Raw genomic sequence first — 20,672 nt, 5'->3', positions numbered from 1 at the left:
AAAAACCATCCAGGTGACATGCTTTGTGTATTTCATTCAACCCAGGTTGAGATGGGGAGGTATGACCCTTAGCTTTGGGAAGCAAAGGTCTGAGTTAAAATACACGATCTCCTCTCTAGACATCCCTCAAGCTGAAGGGAAAAGGCAGTGTGGAATAGTAGAAAGAGCCAGGGACTCAGTTTCTAGTGTCTGTTGTCACAAATTCCCTATGTGATCAAAGCACATCCCAGCTTGGTGGAAACTTCAGTTTTCTTATTCAGAAACTGATTGCAATACAGCCTGGTTTCTGAAGTCATTTCTAGGTCTCAGTTCCACTAAAGACCTGTATGAGCTCACATACATGGCTCCATGCTTTGGGTGTGGTAGTAGAGATGACTACTGTCTGAACAAGGTTATGAGGAAGCCAGAAATTTCCCATGAGTAAATACTTTGGTTATCTGAGAGCCATCATCTTAATGAGAGCCCTGACTCACCAAGGATCCTGGTCTTCATGAGACTGGGATATTGGTTCTAGAGAAGTCCTGGATATGAAAGGGGAGCAAGCAATAAAACTGAGAAGTGACTCCTTCAATTCACTAAGGAGATAGATAGCTAAGCCTAAAACTACTGGAAAAGAGTGAAGATTATATGGGAGGGGGCAGGGAAGAGAAAGGGGAGAAGAGAGAGAAGGGAGAGGGAAAAAGGAAGGAGGGGAAGAGAGAGAGAGAGAAAGAGAGAGAGAGAGAGAGAGAGAAAGAGAGAGAGAGAGAATAGGAAGAAGAAGAAAAAAGAAAAGAAGAAGAAAGACAAGAGAGGAGGAGGAAGAAGAGAGGAGAGGACAAAAAAAGATGATTTGGAGTAATGAAAGATAGAGAAAGGAAGTACAAAATGCATACAGAGGAACTGAACAGAGAAACAGAGAAAGAAGGACCATCCTAGAAAGAAATACAGATAAGCAAAGAGAGACAAAAAGAAACCAAAAACTTGGCAGAGGGGCATAGATAAAGAGACGGACAGACAGAGAAATAGGGAGACAGAAGGAGGAAAGCCTCTAGCCAAAGGTCCTGAGCTATACAGAAAAGTCTCATGATCAACTTCAAGGAACTGGGGCCAGAACTCTCTGGAAAGGGGGCTTCCTTTGAAAATCCCCTTTTAATGGGCCTGCAATTGTTTTAATTAAGAAAAACAATGACTTTAGGGAAACAAAAAGTAGAGCAATTTTCATCTGCTAATTGGATTTCAGAGCCATAAACAGCCTTGGAGAATGCTAGGATTACAATGATTTATAGCAGGCTCAATTAAATCAGCTTGGCCTTATCTGAGCTTTCAGTGGGGAGCATGGAGGTGGATCCAATGAAACAGAAAATACATTTTGTAAAACCATGTATAGTCAAGCCAGACTGACCCCTTCATCCTCCCACCCCAATCCCCACCCCTTGCAGACCAGGCTAGGTCAGGGTTTGGGGCTCTGGAACATTCCAAATATGCCTAGGGAAGTAGTGAGTGGCCGTAAAGAAATATGGAAAGAGCACGGTCTTTGGAGTCAGAAGATGTGGAAGAATCTGTGCTACTAGTTGGGCAAGGCACATCAGCTCTCTAAAACTCAGTTTGCTTATCTGTAAATTAGGTATAATAATGCCAACCTCACCTATCTCCAGAACTGTTTATGGGGGAAATTTTTTTTCTAAACTGCACACTGATAAAGAAGTAAAAAGAGCAAGACTCTGCTCCTCCCACCCTGCCCTGTACAATCCTTTGGACTTTTTCACCATGCCCACCGGAGCCTCATCATCCTGCAAGATCACATTAGTCTTGATTTTCACACTTAACAGGACCCTCTGCTCCTGGGACCTCTATAAACAGACAGTAGAATGGACAGCTCCTCCCCAAATCTCCCTTTATGGAGAGTGTCCAGACAGCTCATTCCTCCTGGCTCTCTCCATTCCTACCTGGCTCTTTTCCTTTGGATTTCTTCATCTTGCCTGCCAAGAGCTAAGTCTCCTTCCCTCAACTTTCTAGCTTCCCTTTGATTGTTAATGCATTAATTAATTAATACATTAAACTGTAAGCTCTTTGAAGGCAGGCACTGTCTTTTTTCATATTTTAATCCCAGCACACAGGCGGAGTTTAATAGATGTTCATAAATTGACTGACTAGACCCAAGTAAGATAGGTGAAATAACATTTCTGGTGATCCATTCAAACCAGCATGTGTGCGTGCACACACACACACACACACACACTCTCTCTCTCTCTCTCTCTCTCTCTCTCTCTCTCTCTCTCATTCCAGCCCATCACTACTCTCACCTATCGTCCTTATCCTACCTTATTCCTACCTCTGTCTATCATTCTTCCCTGGAATTCTCTCTCTACCTACCCCCCACCCTGACTAGCTGTCTCATGGCAACCCAATGCCTCCAGAAACCTATCTCTGACTCCCAGATTAGGCACCCATAGTAACCTTTCTCTTTTCTGAACTCCCAGAAGACTTAGGAGATATAACCAGCAATATTATACTAAAACAGTCAATACTTTATTATAATTGTCAGTTGATTATTAAGATATATCATATATAAATATACACACATGTAAGTTATGGCCAGGTGGGTGGTTTGTTTGCTTTAAAAAAAAATTTTTATTTTGATTATCTGTTGGTTATCCCTGTTATTTGTTAGCTAATTTTACCTGTACTCTGTTGGTTAACCTTACCTATTATCTGTTGGTTAATCTTTTCTGTTATGTGTTAGTTAACCCTATTATCTACTGGCTAATCTTATCTATTATCTGTGGGTTAATCTTAAATGTTATTTGTTGGTTAACTCTACCTGTTATATGTTGGCTAACCCTACATGTTATCTGTTATTTTTTGAGTTAACCCAACCTGTTATCTGAGGATTAACCTTATCTGTTAGTTAATCTTATCGGTAATCTGTTAGTTAATCTTGTGTGTTTTCTGTGGGTTAACCTTATTTGTTATCTGGGGTTAACCTTATCTGTTGGTTAATCCTATATGTTATCTATAGGTTAACTCTACCTGTTATTTTGCGAGTTAACCTTACCTGTTATCTAAGGATTAACCTTATCTGTTATCTGTTGGTCAATCCTATCAGTAATCTGTTAGTTAACCTTGTCTGTTTTCTATGGGTTAACCTTATTTGTTATCTGGGGTTAACCTTATCTGTTGGTTAACCCTACATGTTATCTATGGGTTAACCCGGCCTGTTATTTTGTGGGTTAACCTTACCTGTTATCTGCAGGTTAACCTTATCTGTAAATAACCCTTCCTTTTAGACACAGTAGAGCCAGCAAGACCTGGCTTCAAGTCTTGCCTTTGACATTCTACTATTACAGGAACTCAGGGAAGTCACTTAGGGGCTCTGGGCAATCCCCTAACATGAGAAGCCAGTGTGTTTCTTCACCAAGAGCTCCCTATCCAGTTTCCTATCCCTTTCAAAATAGCTATCATTTAAATAGCACTTTAAAGTTTTCAAGGTACTTGACATGTCTGATGCTCATAACAACCCTGTGAAGTCAGTGCTTTACAGATAAGTAAACTGAGGCTAAGAGAGATGAAACAACTTACCCAAAGTCAAACAGCTGTTAACTGTCTGAGAATGGTTTGGGGCTCAGATTTTTCCAACCTGAGTTCAATGCTCTCCCCACTGACCACTGTCCAGCATCGTTCTTGGATGAGTCCATATGTTCCCAACTGGATCATTAGTTCCTAAAGGCCAGAGCTCTCTCAGGGAGGGGGAGAGGCCAGAGGTCAAGTCTCCCACTTCAGATCACCCTGATTCTTTGAGGGCCAGAACTCTTATCTCCTTGCTCACAGCAGGTGCTCCCTAAGGGCTGAGCTGGCACACGATAGGGCTCCAGATGTAATGGAGGTGATCATTGTGATTCTGGGGCTTGTGTTTTTTCAGGGTCAGTCCACTCTCTATATGACTCGGCCTCTGACCAATAAGTTCTCAAAGCCTCTCAGACAGGCTTTACCCCAGCCTCACAAAACCACATGAAAGCTGAATTCTGTGGAGGGTTGGGGGGGAGCTGAGAAGAGGAAAAACTATGGGGGGAGGGGAAGGGCACTCCCTTAGGAAGGACAGGACCTCTGGAACTCCAGGCAGTTTTGGTTTCTGTTCTAGGGCAAAAATCATAGATGCTCTGTGTCCTCCCTAGCCCCTTAGAGAAGACATCTAGAACAGAGAGGTTTAGTTCCTGGACTGGCATAAAGCACCCTTGGGGAAAAGATTTAGTGATTTTCCTTTTTTATTCAAATTTCATTTCCATTTTAAGCCTTCCATCTCCCTCCCCCCACCCATTCCTCTTCTTTTTTCAAATCTTTTGCAATCCTATCCAACCTTCAGATCCCCAATCAGGCCTCACCTCCTCCAGGTAGCCTTCCTGGACTTCTCTAGGTCACTACTAGTGGACAAATGTGTACCTGGTTTGGTCAGAGCTGAATCACAAAAACTCAATTGCTTTCCTTCTGGCATATCATATTATGGATTTTCTGTTCCAGTTTCTCTATCTGTGAAAGGAGCTAATATATGCATGAAACACTTTACAGCCTATTGTTGTTCAGCTCAATGTCTGAGGACAGATTTGAATTCAGGAAAAGGAATCTTCCTGATTCCAAACCCAATCTTGTGTTTCTCTCCATGTTGGTCCTTCTTTCTCTGTTTCTTTGTTCATTTTCTCAGTATGAATTTCTTACTTCCTTTTTTCTATCTCTCCAGTACTCTGACATCATCTTTTTGTCATCCCTTCCTCTCTTCTTCCTCTCTTCCTCTCTTTTTCTGTCTCTCCCTCTCTCTCCATTTCTCCCTCCCTCTTCTTCTCCCTCCCCGTCCCTCTTGCCCCCTCTCTCCTTCTCCTTCTTCCTCTCCCTCTCCCCCCTTCTCTCTCTCTCTCTCACAATCTTTCACTCTCACGCTCCCTCTCTCTCCAGGTGCACAAACAATTTTCAAGCTTCTCTAGTATATTTTGGCCTTAGCCACCCAAATCCTTGTTGAGTTTATGGGGAGTCAAATGCTAAACAGTTTATAGCAGGAGTTCTCAATCTTGTCTACAACAGGGACCATTTTGGCAATTTGATAAAGCTTTTCTCAGAATAGTGTTATAAAATAAAATACATAGTATCACAATAAAGACCAATTATTTTAAAATGTAATTATCCATCTTTAAAAGTTCATGGACCCCAAATTAAGAATCTCTAAACTAGAGGAACCCTTCCAGTTCTGACATTCTATGACTTTACTAAGTCAGCTAAACAAAATGAGATTACCAGATCCTTGTGAGATATGGGATGGGGTATTTCTTCATTCCCCCTGGTCCCTTTATACAATAAAGGCCCCAGGAGCCTCTCCCATCAGTGATAAGAAAGTTCCTTATCTTCTGCTCAGACATTTCTCCCTTCTTTTACCTTGGCTCCTGTATGTGCCAGTAGGCAGACAAAGGCGCCATGTTAGGGATCTTTCTCCCATCTTCCAGTGATTATGGCCCAAAAAACTTTATGAGGACTAAAATTCCTTCTCCCATTTGGAGCTAAGGAGCTAGACTAGAAAGAAGAGAAAGAAGAGGAAATGGGGCCTAAGCTTTCTGGGGAGATGGTTTGCAGGTACATCACCTTACCACAAGTCCTGGCCTTTAAAATGTATTCCATTATAGAGACTAGTTCTTCCCTCATAGCCACATAAGACAAGATTCTAGCTCCCCTAGAACATTTTCTCTTTTCAAAAAAAGGGAAAGAGAGGGGCAGGTAGGTAACTCAGTGTATAGAACACTGGCCTGGGTCATGAGTTCAAATCCAGATTCAGACATTTCCCAGGTATGACTCTTGGAAAGTCACTTAATCTTGAGAGAGAGAGACAGAGAGACAGAGAAAGAGACAGAGACAGAGAGACAGAGAGAGAGAGACAAGAGAGGAGAGAGAGAGAAGAGAGAGAGAGAGAGAGAGAAGAGAGAGAGAGAAAGAGAGAGAGAGAGAGAGAGAGAGAGAAGAGAGAGAGGCAGATAGAGATAGAGAGAGCCTTTTTTCTCCAGCATGACCAGTCCCAGAGAGTCCAAGAAACTCAAACATAAATAAGGCCATAGAAATATACTTGTTTGAACTCTGTCCTCAAGGCCCTGGTCAGTGGCAGCAAGCCCAGAATATACAAAATATTCAGTATAAAGTAAAGGAAGTACTATATACTTAGTGTCTTCATCTTCACTGATTCTCTGTCACCTTCAGAATAAAATTTAAACTTGTTATTCAAGGTCTCCACAGCCTGACTCTTGCTGTCTCCAGCCTTAAACCTCCCCATTACTCACCACCATATACCTTTCATTCTAGCATAGCTGATATAGAAGAAAAAAAACTGTTCTTACAGTTTTTGCTCTAATGTTTACTACCTATCTCATCCAGGCATGTGACAAATTCTCCGAGCCTCATCTTTGCTATCTGAGAAATGGGGATACTGATACCTGTAGTACCCATCTCATATGGTTGCAAGGAAAGAACATGGGAAGCCTTAAAGGTTTATATAAATACGAGTTATTCTTATAATGAATTCCAGGCTCATTTCTGCATGTGCTTTTCATTGTGCCCCCATCAAACCCAGAGAAGGCTCTGGAAGCCTTCCTGGGTGACAATCAATATTAGGAGCTGGTAGGGTTCTTAAAGATCATCCATTCTTCCTACTGTTTTCTCTACAGAGAAGGAAACTGAGACCCAGACTGGGGAAGTCACATTGGGGATTAGTGGGAAGCCAACTCTAGAACTTGGATCTCCTGACACCCACTTCATGCCATCAAAAGCAAAATGCCTGCCTGTTCCAACTCCGTGATTCCCCCCTACTCTGAACTCCCCAATGTTGAAAGGTAGAGAGCTCAGCTGGCCCCTGATCACTGATCATCTTGTCTGGTGACAAGTTTTTCATGCATGCCTCATTTCTCCCTGCCAAGTTGTCATTCTCTTGTGGGAAGAATCTGTGTTTTCTTCTGTTATTCTCTCCCTTATATGTTTGAGAAAAGGACTGAGTATACAGCAGGCACTCAGTAAAGGCTTGCCAAAGGAACCTATGGATGAATGATGCTAAAGCAGCCTCTAGTTGTAACACAAAGTGCTTGATGGGACCAAGGGACAGGCAAGTGGTTTCCTTTGTTTCTGTCTCTAAGCACACAGAAGAAAGGAAGGAAGGAATAAAGAAATGGAAAGAGAGAAGGAGGGAAAAAGAAAGTAGGAAAGAAAAAAATAATGATGGAAGGAGGGAGGGAAGGAGGGAGGGAAGGAAGGAAGGAAAAAAGAAAGGAAGGAAGGAAGGAAGGAAGGAAGGAAGGAAGGAAGGAAGGAAGGAAGGAAGGAAGGAAGGAAGGAAGGAAGGAAAGGAAAGGAAAGGAAAGGAAGGAAAGGAAAGGAAAGGAAGGGAAGGAGGGAAGGAAGGGAAGGAAGGGAAGGAGGAAGGAAAAAAGGAAGTGCTTTACAAATATTACCTCAGAATATGGCCAGAATGATGGTTGTCTAAACAAAGCAGAAGTGTCAGCCAGAAGTCTGACTTTGGAGTACAGACTCAGATACTGCAAAGTTCCTAACTCCTTCTTCTGGGTTCCTGAACCCCCTCACTAGGGTTCCCCCCCTTCAGCATTGGTCTGATCTCTATGCCATAAGAGGAGGAGAATGGATGGCTGGGAACAGTTTCAGGAGAGTTCAGAAATGTGGCCAAGGATGGCAACAAAGTGGGGGGAATGGGAATGGTCGGAAACATGGAAAAAAGCCTCATTCTCTGGTGGGTGCCTACAGGAAACAGAATTGAGAAATGCCTGTGTCCAGGAAAGATGATGTCACATAATTAAGATGGTCTTGGATCAGAGCTAAGTGGGGCCTTCTGGCCCAGCACAGATCCACAATTTGGAAGCCTGGCTCTCTTCCCTAGCTTCTCCAGACTCATTCCATCCTCTCCACTAGGACTAATTTGAGCCTTTGCAAGAAAAATATGCTCATGTAACAGGTAGCCTCGTAGTCAGAACATGTCAGAAAGGGTGTGCACAAGCTATACACTTGGCATGTGCCCATTCTCACACATGTGACACTTGCCACCTTGGAGAACACGATTCTAATGTACATTGCAGTTTACACAGTACTTTTCTCACAACTCTGTGAAGGAGGTAATAGGACCATTCCCACTTTACAGAACAGGAATATGAGGCTCAGAAAAATGATGCAAGCAGTCCCATGAGTGGTGGTCGGTGCTCAAACTCCGTTTGTCCCTTTCTACTGTAGCAAGCTGCCCATTTGCATCATCCAACCATCTGCAAACTGTCAAGCTTAGGTTGGGGCTTACATAAAATAGAAAGACTAAAATTAATTAAGAAACACATTTACTGTGCAAAAGAAGCGCTAAGTTCAGTCCCCAGTCCTATGCCAATGAAACATTTTCACTATTTCTGGCATTTGCAAAAAAAAAAAAAAAAAAAAAAAAAAAAAGGAGAAGAAGAAGAAGAAGAAGTTATTGATTTCGTTATCTTTAACTATGTCTGTTGAATCAGTGAAGGCACATAAGAATATATTTACTGTGCTTCTAACGTGACCAATTTGAGACTCTAAAGCATATTTATTGTTATTTTTTAAGCTGACTCCATTGTATTTTTTATGATTTAAACCAAATTTTTTTCTGCAGGGAGGCAAGTACTAACTTTCGATGGATAAATGTGAGGCAGGTTCTTGCCCATGGGCCTGAATGTACATATGTGCCTATATGTAATTAGATAAAGTCATGCATATTCATATACTTTGTGGTCTAGAGGAAAGAACCAGAGTGGGAGTCAATGAACTTATTAGTTGATCACAGGCAAGGATACTGCCCTTTACTGGGTCTCATTTTCCTCCTTGATAAAATGAGAGGGCTGGACGTTTTCTAAGGGTCCCTATAAGCTTAAATGTTCTAGATAACTGAGTTATTCTGGTGCTTAAGAGAGTCTATGAATCTTCTTCTTGGTCTGGGGTCTGGGGAAGGAGAACAAGATGGATACCTTTGAAATAGCCTTAGTGACCCCATGTTTTCCCTAATACGGCACAAGAGGTCCAGACCTTGAATTTGTTCCCTTAGGAGAAAATTATTTTTTATCCACGGTTGTCCAGTAATCTTTCACCCCCATTTCCTCCCACAGCCTTGTGTGTCCTGCCTTTATCTCCCTAATTACCTAGGATAATCAACCACATGCTGCCTAATTCCTTTTCTCCCCTCCCAGATACTTTATACAGACAGCTGGCTGCAGGAAAGAGGAGGTAGGAAACAGGGAAGGGATCCAGGGACCACAGATGGCAATTGTGACGTAGGTGGGTGTGAGAAAACTAAGGTTCAAGTCCTGGTTCCAACCAGTCGGGTGATGTTAGACCAGTCACTACATCAGTTCTAAATGTCAATTTCCTTATCAGTAAAATGACAGGACCTGTCTACCTCTTGTATTGATTCTGGGCTAGTGAGATAATGTTGGAAAAGCTCTTTATAATCTGTAAAGCACTTTCCAGACATACTTCCCATAGTGTTGGCCAAGGTCAACACCATTTTGTTTTACAATAACAACATGAACACATTAATAATAATAACAGCAACAAATATTAACAAATATAATAACACATTATAATGAATATATGAAAATACAGTAAAATGAATATATTAATAATAGTATTTTGTGTAGTGCTCATGTGCTGGGCACTATGCTAAGTGCTTTACAATTATTATCTCATTTGATCTTCACAAGCATTCTGAGAGATAGATGCTGTTATTATCACCATTTTACAGAAGAGGAAACAAAGGCCAACAAGAGTTAAGTGACTTGCCCAGGATCACACAGCTAGTAAACAGCTGAGGCTGAATTTGGACTCAGGTCTTGCTGACTCCAAGCCTGGTGTTCTATCCACTGTGTCATTTAATTGTCCCTAACTAAACTACTCTATACTAGTAAAAAAACCTGATGTAATTTCATTTGGTCAATTATCCCTTGATAAGATGATTCTTGCACAACTACCAGCCCTGGGAATTCTGTTTCACCTAAATTTGTATTTTCATGGACTCAATTAGTGGCGCTGATGGAGTGGAAGAAGGGAGTGCCCATACACAGGTCAGCATGCAACTACTACTACGACTGTTACTACTGAGCAGCTGAAGTCTCTGAAGATCTGGGTCCTGGGTGAATGACAGTGGATAAAAATAATGGTGGAAGACAGGGGAATAAGGACTTACCGAGCAGCTGGACTCCCCTCGTGAGACCGTAGACGTCCACCAGGGCCCACAAGGGATCGGCAGTTCGGACGCCACTGAAGAACAGCATGGCAGCAGAGTCGTTAACCCGGTAGAACACTCGACCCTTCTTGTCCACCCAGAAGGCGATGATGTTGCCCTCATTAGCATATTCCTCAGGCAAAGCCTTGGCCCAGAACCCACTCTGGGACACCAGGTCAGGACAAGCATACTTGGGCAGCGTGTCTGGGTTAATTCGTGATGGATCCTTGCATGTGAACCCCAGCCGGAGGGCCCCGCTCCAGCAACATTGCTTCTTTGTGATCTGCAGAAGACACGGTCAGAAAAGACTCAATGCAGACTCAGAGAGGGCCCCCCTTCCCCCATCCCCAGTTCAATCACTCAAGGTGACCTTCCTGGAGAGAGAGGAGAGAGACCTTTGCGCAGCTCACCCTTCTGGCAGACCAGGTGGTTTATCTAGCCTGACCTGTTCTGGGTGAGACCTCTCAGATTTGCTCCCATTTCTGCCATCTCACCCTATTCTTTAGGATGGAATGACTGAGAAAAAAAGAAAAGGAGGAATTTGAGAAGACAAGGACAAGGAGGAGGCAGATGCTGAGGCAATGAGGATAGAGGGACCAAGGAGTCTAGTGTTTAAGGGTCTGGGAAACAGGCTCACCTTTAGCCTGACTTGCTCATAGATGAGAACGGGCCGGTTGCTGAAGGTGATGGCGTTACAGAAGCTAGCCTGACGCTTGACGGCCTTGTGGCTGAGGTCCATCAGGATCTGGGAGCCCTTGGTGTGTGGGTGGAAGAGCAGTGGTGTGGCTGGGAGGCTCCCTCCAGGAGGGGGTGGTAGACAGTGCTTCTGTTTGTGGTGACATCGGTGAGAGGTGGAAGGAAAGGGGCCGCCGATAGAATCTGCAAAGGAACGAGTGATCCATGAAAGGATGGTGTCCAGAGGTCCAAGCTGGCCACCAAAGTGCCGCCCGTTCCCCAGGAGCAGTCGATGCAATGGAGGCAATCACTGTCCACCATCACTCTCACATTCAGTCATCATGGCCATCCACCACCAGCCTTTCAATAGACATCATCAGCTCCATCAACACCATCCCCTGTCATCCAACCACCAGAATGGATTTATCCATTCCATGACCATCATTCTCCTCTTACACTTACAAAAGCCATGTTCTTCATTTACTGAGAAAATGTTCCTCACCCACATACAATACAAAAACCATTAGCAAAAGCTTAAAAAGGGTCAATTCTTTGTATTATAAAGCAATTTTCCATTGTATACTCCTACAAATAGTAAATTTAAAAGCACTTTTCACAAGTCCATGATAGCCTTGACATACATTTTCAATCCTTGCAGGATGGCAGATTTCTTGAATTCAGAGTTCTGAGCTACAGTCAATTACGTTGATTAGATCTCCACATTAAATTTATCATTAAAGATGGTAGCCCTAAGGAACAGGGGGCTGCCAGGTTACCTGAGAAGGATTCGTTAAGCCCAGGAAAAAATAGGGCACCCAAAACTCCAGGGTCAATCCCAGCAGGATTGATCTCCTGAATAGCTCTTGTTCTTGCAGCCTGGTCAAGATAGGAAAACTCAGTCTTAAAAAAAAGTTTTTTTAGAGCCTGGTAGACTTGGATAAATTAGTTTGATATCTTTAGACCTCAGTTTTCTCATCTGAGGGTATAAGGTCAGGTGATCCACAAGATTCTTCTCTTTCATTTTATCATTTAGTGGCACACATAAGATAAACAGTCTCTAAAGAGTAAAAATACTCTGCATGTATTTTGAAAAATAAAAAGATATTGTTATATAAAAAGAGTAAAACTATATGTATTTTTTAAAATAGGAAAGTCTATGTGGCTCCATAAATGCAAAAACATTCTTGATAGAGAATCAGTATGATGCAATCAGAGAATGCTGATAAAAGTTTAGAAACTGACTTTTTAAGGAGAAATTGTAGACACACACATTTTTAATTTAAATTTAATCTGAATTATCAAGATTTTATTATCACTTCCTGAAGTCTAGACAATCAACAAAACAATAAACCAATCTCTGACTTGTGGCATTTCTCAGTTTCTGTGGTGTCAATGCTCACACTGAAAATTTAACAATCCACAGCTGGTTGGACATGGTTCTGGCACATCTCTTTATTGTTGTTCAATCTTGTCTAGCTCTTTGTGACCTCATTTGGGGTTTTCTTGGCAAAGGTAATGGAATGGTTTGCCAGATGAGGAAACTGAGGCAAACAGGGTAAAGTGGCTTATCCAGGGTCCCACAGCTAGTAAGTCTCTGAAGCCATTTTTGAACACAAGAAAACTAGTCTTTCTAACTTCAGGCCCCCACATTGTACCCACTGCCACCAGTTATCCACAGCATAGATGTAATGGAAAATATATTTGACCAAGGGCTCCATGTTCTAGACCATATTCTTCTACAAAGTCTTTGTCTCATCCTGGATAGGTCATTTTTCTTTAGGACTCAGTTTCTTTATCTGATACTGATCTCTAAGATACTTTCTAGTTTTAGGATAGACTTTGTAACCATCTTCACATTTAGGCAATCATGTCTCCAGACCCACTAAGAATAATATTCTATTGACAAACATTTATTAAGCAGCTACTATATGCTAGGCACTGTGCTAAATATTGGACAGACCAAAAAAAAAAAAAAAAAAAAGGCAAAAGATAACCCCTGCCTTTAAGGAGCTTACAACCTAATATTCATTCAAATCTGACACACAAATTTCCTCTCATTTAGCCTACACATTCACAGCCAGATTGTCTCAGGAGATGAAAAGTTTTAAGTTAAAAATGAAAAAAATCACCTGGAGATAGTTTATTTTTCCTGTCCACAAGGACAGATAGGAGGGGAATTGCCTTATATGAAAGAAACCAGCTACCCTGTATATAGTCAGCATTATTATGAATCCTCTCTGAGTTGTATCCTTTCAGCACTGATGTTAAAACCTTCACCCCAGAGTTTACTGGCCATCAGCCATCAGTTCTTCTCACATAATTCGAAGAAACTGGATGACCTATGAATGTATCAGTCCACGGATTTTTTTTTTGGCTTAACCACCTCCAATTATCCCTGACAGGGCTTTTCTCTGAATCAGACCTCAAAGGATAGGGCACTATTTATTTCTCATTGAGAAGCACAGGGTCCTATGGAGTCTCAATATCCTTTACAAGGACCAGAGGGGAGGAGGGAATCACAGGATTTAAAACTGGAACTATAATAACTAGTAGATGGCATTGGAATTTTAAGGCTTACAAAGTACCTTCCTTGCAATATACCATTTGAGCCTCACTATGGATATTATCCCCATTTTACAGGTGAAGAAACTTAAGTTGCCCATGGTCCTACATCTAGTTAAATGTCAGAAGCAGAATTTGAACTGGAGTCTTCCCAACTCCAAGTTTAACACTGTAACTACTATTCCACACTGCCTAAAAGTTCCATAGAAATCATTTGATCCAGAAGTTCTTAACCTTTTTATAGCACAGATGTTTTTTGGCCATCTGGTAAAGCCTATGATCCCTTTTCTGAAAAATATTTTTAAATGCATAAAATAAAGTACATATGATTCCAAAGAAAGCCAGTTATACTGAAATGTAGTGAGGGGAAGGAAAGGAAAAGGGAATAAGCACTTAAATAACTACTATGTTCCAGGCACTGTGTTAAGCACTTCAAAAGAAATTATCAAAATATTTTTAAATAAATTTACAGACCTCAGGTTAAGAATTTTTAATCTAGCTGAATTCATTTGTTTTAGACAGGAAGAAACTGAAGGCCAGAAGGTTAGGATAAGCTGGGGGTTTGGAGAAAGGCAGTATCTAAAATTGGCCTTTGCTGAAGGTAGGAGGAACAGACACAGTCACTCAAGGAGCCCCCAGTCACGTGCAGTTGATAGGACTCTCACATGGCAATGACAGATTTAGAGCTGGGAAGGTCCTTCAATATCATCCTTATTTTAACACATGAAGAAACTGAGGCTGAGTAAGAAAAGAGTCACAAAGATCATAATTGGCAGGGCTGAGATTCGAACCCAGCTCGTCTCACTCCAAATCCAATATTTTTTCAACAGCCATGCTGATGCTCTCAACCAACACAAGACAGTGAGAGAAAAATGCTAAACTAGAATATTATAGGAAAGAGGAATTTGGGCTGGATGGTGAGGGAAAGCTTCATGAGATGGGCAGGGTTTTCACTGAGAACTTGGAAGAGCTGTGGGGAGCTAAGGAAGAGCAAGATGTGGATCTAAGGAGAAGACCCTCTGGGTTGGGAATCGATAATATTAGAAAAAAAAATCTTCCTGAGCCAGATTGGGAGAATTTTATAAGTAGAGCAAGGACCCTGACCATGGGAATGCAGTGTTTGTTATAACCTTCTGTCTGGCTTCTAAGATTGCTTCCAGCTCTAAATCTGATCTTAGAAGCCCTGGAGGGTCCCATTGTACCTTATTTCCCCTTCTTCCCCCAACAATACACGCAAACACACACACACACACACACACACACACACACACACACATGCATTCGCATCCATTTTCCCACCTCCTGCTCCCTGGGTAACTAACTCGACTGCTTTGCCCCACAGGGAAAGGACCACCCTTCCCTCACTCACTAATACTGACAGCTTTACAAGCCTCCAGTAGCTTCCAGAGGCAGCTGGGGGTGGGGGCAAGAGGGGGGGAGAATGGAGTCACCCATAGGAGAAGCAGGAGAGACTTCTGCTGACACAATGGAAACTCTCTCTGAACTTCTCCCCAACTCCCCGCCCCCCCACCTACCCTGCCTTCTTCAGAGGGCTGGTGCACAAAGGAGGTATGACTGCCCTTTGCAGAGAATTTAACACTGGACAAACATTACTTCTTATCATGTGTGCTTCTGTCCTAAGTTACTCCATCTATGTTTCTTGCCCACCTAGGATCATGGCATTCAGAGCTAGAAGGGTCCTCGATGATGCTCTCTTCCAATGACTTCCATGTAATAGATGAGAAAATTGGGGGTTCCAGAAGTGGAAGTATCTCACTTGGGCTCACCCAGGACTTATGATCGGGAGATAAACTCAAGCCTTCTGACTCTTCAATCCAATACTTCTTTCATCCTGCTGTGCATTTACAAGAAAGAAGCTGTCCTCAGGGAGCTTACATTCTAATAAGGGAATCAGACAGAGATAGGCACAGAATCACCTTAATACAAAGCAGAATGTGATGGGGAAAAGAACAAAGGGGGAAAATTAAGGAAAGAAAATGAATTTGTTTCTGTTTTTTTATTTTTTTGGTAATCTGGTCTGTGATTTCATCACTATAGGGAATTTCTGATGAGAAACTTCCTTGGTTTAATTCTGATCAGCCCCTTCTCAATTTACTGAGGTCCTGGGGACAATGAAAAATGAAATGACATGCTCTTGGTCACAAAACAGTTTTGTTTCAGAAAAAGAATTTGAACCATATCTCCCTGACTACTTCATTCCAGGCATTGTGCTAAGTGCTTTACAAATATTCCTCAGACAACCCTAAGAAGTACGTGCCATCATTACTTCCATTTTACAGTTGAGGAAACTGAGTCAGGCTAAGTCGTTTGCCTAAGACCACACAGCTTTTAAAAATCTGAGGCCAGGATTTGAATCCAGGTGTTCCTGACACTGCCAAGTTAGCTGGTATTTGAATTGAATAGCTTGTATTTAACATTTCTATCTATTTTGAGGTGTACAGACTACTTTTCTTGTAACAAACTTATGAGAAAAGGAAGGAATGATTTTCTCCTTATACAGATGAGGAAGCAGAAACTCAGGACACAAATGACACAGATAGTTAAGTGTCACCAGAAGAACTTGGGTCCAGTTCTCTGGATTTCTAGACCAGTCATTCCATTGCATGACTGCTGCTTTTTGAACCAGAAAACTAGAGTGAGGGTTCCAGCTTTTATAATCATGACCCTAGCGGCAGATAGATAGTGCAATGGATAGAACATCCGAGTCCGGAGAACCTGAGTTTAAATGTGGTCTCGAACATTTAATACTTACTAACTAACCCTGCATAAGCCACTTAACCTCAATTGCCTTGCCTTCTCTCTGTCTGTCTGTCTGTCTGTCTGTCTCTGTTTCTCTCTCTCTGTGTCTCTGTCTCTGTCTTTGTCTCTCTCTGTTTCTCTCTCTCTGTGTCTGTGTCTGTGTGTGTGTGTGTGTGTCTCTCTCTCTCTCTGTGTCTCTCTTTCTCTCTCTCTCTCTCTCTCTCTCCATATATGTGTGTGTGTGTGTATCATAATATTACACTACCTAGTCACAGGGTTGTTGCAAAACTTATAGTCACTGAATCACAGATTTATAGCTGGAGGTAGCCTCAAAGGCCATGGAATTCCACCCCCTTATCTTACAGATAAAAGCCAGGAAAATGAAGGGATTTTTCCAAGTGACACCAAGATTTGAACCCAGAACTTCTGATTCCAAAGTGACACTACCAATAAGTGTTATTGGAAAGAGTCCTGGATTTAGAATATGAGGTCCCAAGTTCAAATCCTGATTTTGTAACTGGCTATATAATCATGGATCAGTCACTTAATGTTCATGAACCTCAGTTTCCTAAGCTATTAAATGGGAGGATTTTTCATAGATGGATAGGGAGGAAAAAGGTGGGGACAGATCATTTCAGACAGGGGACTGACATGACCAAAGTTATAAGAGATGGAAAATCAAGGGAAAAAATTCAGGGAAGAAGGACTTGAAGAGGACATACATTTATAAAGGTAATTTGAGGCTAACTTGTGATCAAGGAATTTGGACTATATTTTATGGGCTCTTGGGAACCACTAGTGACTAACAGGATGAGAATTGAGGCTTAATCTGAAAGTGTATATTGGGTGAACTGGAAGGAACTCACTTTAGACAGCTTCAGTCTTTTCAATAAATACCCTTTATTGGGTACAGGGGTTAACAGGGTCAGGGATTTGAAAAATAGAATAAGTTTTGATAATAATAGTCCCTAAAAGATGCGTACAAGTCTTACAGCACAGTCAAAAATGCTCAGCTGAGGTTGGGAGAGCATGCTCTTGTAGCACATTTGCTCGGGTTCTGTGGAGTAGCACATTTGTTTGCACATCTAGCCTCCTAGAGAGAACAATCAGGAGATCAAAGAAGACTTCTGACAACTGATTTCATTTTGGAAGGACTGATGAACTAGGTTTCTGCCATTTATTCATGCATTCCATTCATTCATTCATTTATTCATGTATACATATCTATGAATATTTATAAGACAGTGTTATGGGCAAGTAAGTATTACAGTGGATAGAGTGCCAGGTCTAGAGTTAGAAAGACTCATCTTCATGAGTTGAAATCTGGCCTCAGATACTTACTAGCTGATTGATGCTGGACAAATCACTTAATCCTGTTTGCCTCAGTTTCCCTATCTATAAAATGAACTGGAGAAGGAAATGGTGAACCACTCCAAGGCCAAGAAAACTCCAAGTAGGGTCATGAAGAGTTGGACAAGACTGAAAAATGCCTGAACAACAATACTGTGTTATAAAAAGTAGAGAACTGACCTGGACCCCCAGGAAAATCTGGGTTCCAGTCCTCCCTTAACCTATCCAGTCACTTATCCACAGATAACTCTCTAAGAATAGTTTTGGGGAAGGAGCTGGTCTGCATTCCTCACTAGGAATGCCCTATAAAACCACAGGTTCAAGCTCAGTCCCAAATATATGTTAGTATATATACATATATAGATAGATATCATACATATATGCATATGTGTATACATACATATGACATATACTGCATGTGTACATATACATACCTTTGTGCATGTGTGACAGAGAGAGAGAGAAAGAGACAGACAAAGAGCTCTGTCCTGTGGTCAGGGCTAAACCTGCAGACAGTGGGCAGAGCTTTTCCCCAAGGCGCTGACATTTTGAAAGTTGGGGTTGCAGTAATGGATTTCCTCCCTAAGTGATCACCAACTAAGTGCCTTAGTGCCTTAGAGATTAGACTGGTGCTGTAGGATACAGTTGCTCCTAATTACCAACCCTGGGTCCCATCCCCATAATATCTATATATCCTGAGTATCACCTTCCTTCAATTAAATCTCAACTTACAATAACAAGTAAAAACCCTTTATTTCATTTGTTTCTCACAACAACGCTGGGAGGATTATATTTATTATCATACATACATTTTACAGATAAGGAAACTGAGGCTGAGAAAAGTTAAGTGAGTTGCCCAGAGCCACACAGATAGTAAGTCTCTGAGGAGATCTCTGAACTTAAGACCTTTCCCTCTCTCCCCTTTTTATTAAATTTATAGAATGTCTAGTAGAGCTGAAATTGTTTCTCTTCCTGGAGGACAAGTTTATACCCAATATAGATGAGCAGCATGCTCAAGACAGGATCACATTGTGAAGTGAAAGTCAGGTGAGTGTTGTGGGGAATGGACTCTGCCACAAACTCCCCGTGTGACTGAAAAAGTCACTCTGGGCTCAGTGTCCTTACCCATAAAAGGAGGTCATTGGACTTGATGACTTTGAGGGGCTCCTCCAATCCTGAACCTGTGATCCTATCAGACTGGACTGCCCAGAAAAAGGTTGGCTAGGACAGAACAGAGAATCTCTGCTTATCCATGAGCTGAAAATTACACATCCCCCTCTCACCGTTCCCCCCATGGGCTATTACGTGGGAAGAGCTGCTGGCTATCTTGCAGTCTCCTCCCAGATTTTCCCAAAGGGAGATTCCAAAGCTCTGTTTTCCTAAGTGCTAGTGTGAGGTTTCTCTCCATGAAGTAAGTGTGTCTCTGCATGTGACATCCCACCTCATGCTGTCCGTGCCTGCCTGTCTGTGTGTGTCTATCTCTGTCTTAGGTTTCATGTGTCAACATGAACCTCTGGGGTAGGGAGGCAGAAGAGGTGATCTATTCTTATCGTTCCTCACAATGGAGATGAAGGGAGTTGTTGAGAATCACAAAACACAGACTAGTAGAACTGGTTGGGATCCTAAAGATCACCCCAAGCAGTCTCTTCATTTAACAGATGGGGAGACAAGCTCCAAAGGGGGTCCAAGATAACACTGTTTTTAAAAGCCTGCTTATGTTACCATGACCACCGTACAACATTCTGACTGGATATACTCCCAACGCTGAATATTAAATGGAGGGACCTCCAGAGTGAGAGTGGTTGTTCGTTGCCCTTTGTTCTCTGCACCATGACTACATCAGGAGGGTGATCCCATGATTTGCAAGTGAACTGGATTGAAATGAGGGAGTACTGTGCAAGGTTACCAGTCTCACTTTCTCCTCCGGAACCATCTGGGTCCAGAGGTCAGGTATCGATCAGAATGACTGGAGATGGTCCTGGATGCAGTGGGAGACCTTGGCCTTTTCAAATTAAGGTCTTTCCCAGGTCCCAGTTTGTCTGAGGCAGCCACCCATTCATTGATTAAGTCTAGGGAAGAATGAGGCAAAGAATGACCTTTTTTACCTAGTTAAAAAAATTAATCTGAGTAGTATCCAGATGAAGATACATAGGGAAGGATGAAGGGATGAAAGTAACACATTTAGTAGAGCATTAGACCAAGTGAGTACTTTGTAATTCCTGGCATCCAAAGACTATTTAATTTTTGTCTCTTTGTGTCCAGCACCTAGCACAATACTTGCTACAAAGTAGGCACTTAAATACTAGTTGACTTATTAATTTATGCATTACCAGCTTTATGCCTTTGTTCACATCTTGAATGCCCTCCATAGATCTAAATCTACTTTTCCAGGTCTCATTCAAGATCTCCCATTTTTATAAAATCAGAACTTTGCATTCTCCTAGCTAGAAGTCATCTCAGCTCAGTTACCTAATTTTAGTAAGGTCCGGAACAGGGGAAATGCACCCTAAGTTACATGAAAAGAAAGTAGCAGAGCAGGAACTCAAACACAAGCACTCTGGCACCAAAACTATTTTCTTTCTTTTCTTTTAAAAAAAAAAAAACATTTTTATTTAAAATTTTGACCTCCAAATTCTATTCCTCTCTCCCTTACCCCTCCTCCCTTACCCCTCCTTGAGATAGCAAGCAATCAGATATAAATTAAACTTGGGTAATTATATCCAACATTTCCATATTGGTCACATTAAAACTACTCTCACAAGTCTTCCTGCACCTTTCTAGTCCTTGATGATTGGCCCTTCTTTGAGCTGCTGCTCAGATCAACAATCACTTATTAAGTACCCGTTGTATACAGAGCACTATGTGTTAGACACTGATGGAGTTTATATAAGCATAATCCCTGCCCTCAAGGACTATACAGTTTAATACTGGGCTAAAACACTAACACAGATAGATTGGCACAGTGTAATTTGCAGGGTTACATGATAACTGTAAGAGTTACAGAAGAAAGTGGGCAGCTACGTGGTGCCGTGGTGCACAGAGCGCCTGGCCTGGAAGCAGGAAGCCTCATACTCCAAGTTCAGAT

The 20,672-nt window shown here is 41.9% G+C and overlaps 1 protein-coding gene across 5 annotated transcripts in view; it reads right to left on the bottom strand.

The window, feature by feature from the left end:
• NEURL1 (neuralized E3 ubiquitin protein ligase 1) overlaps nt 1–20,672 on the bottom strand; it is a 96,774-nt gene that overhangs the window by 17,573 nt on the left and 58,529 nt on the right. For 4 of the 5 annotated variants that reach the window (XM_031955784.1, XM_031955787.1, XM_031955788.1 and 1 more), the window contains 2 exons: nt 10,878–11,119; nt 10,202–10,523 (listed from right to left, as the gene is read on the bottom strand). In XM_031955784.1, coding sequence (XP_031811644.1) covers nt 10,202–10,523; nt 10,878–11,119 — 564 coding nt within the window. Of the gene's footprint in view, nt 1–10,201; nt 10,524–10,877; nt 11,120–15,145; nt 15,171–20,672 lie in introns of those variants that run through there. The other variant, XM_031955786.1, reaches the window with a different exon arrangement.

This window comes from Sarcophilus harrisii, chromosome 2, assembly GCF_902635505.1.
Source record: "Sarcophilus harrisii chromosome 2, mSarHar1.11, whole genome shotgun sequence".
NCBI lineage: Eukaryota > Metazoa > Chordata > Mammalia > Dasyuromorphia > Dasyuridae > Sarcophilus > Sarcophilus harrisii.
This window is presented reverse-complemented; position numbering and strand designations above follow the sequence as displayed.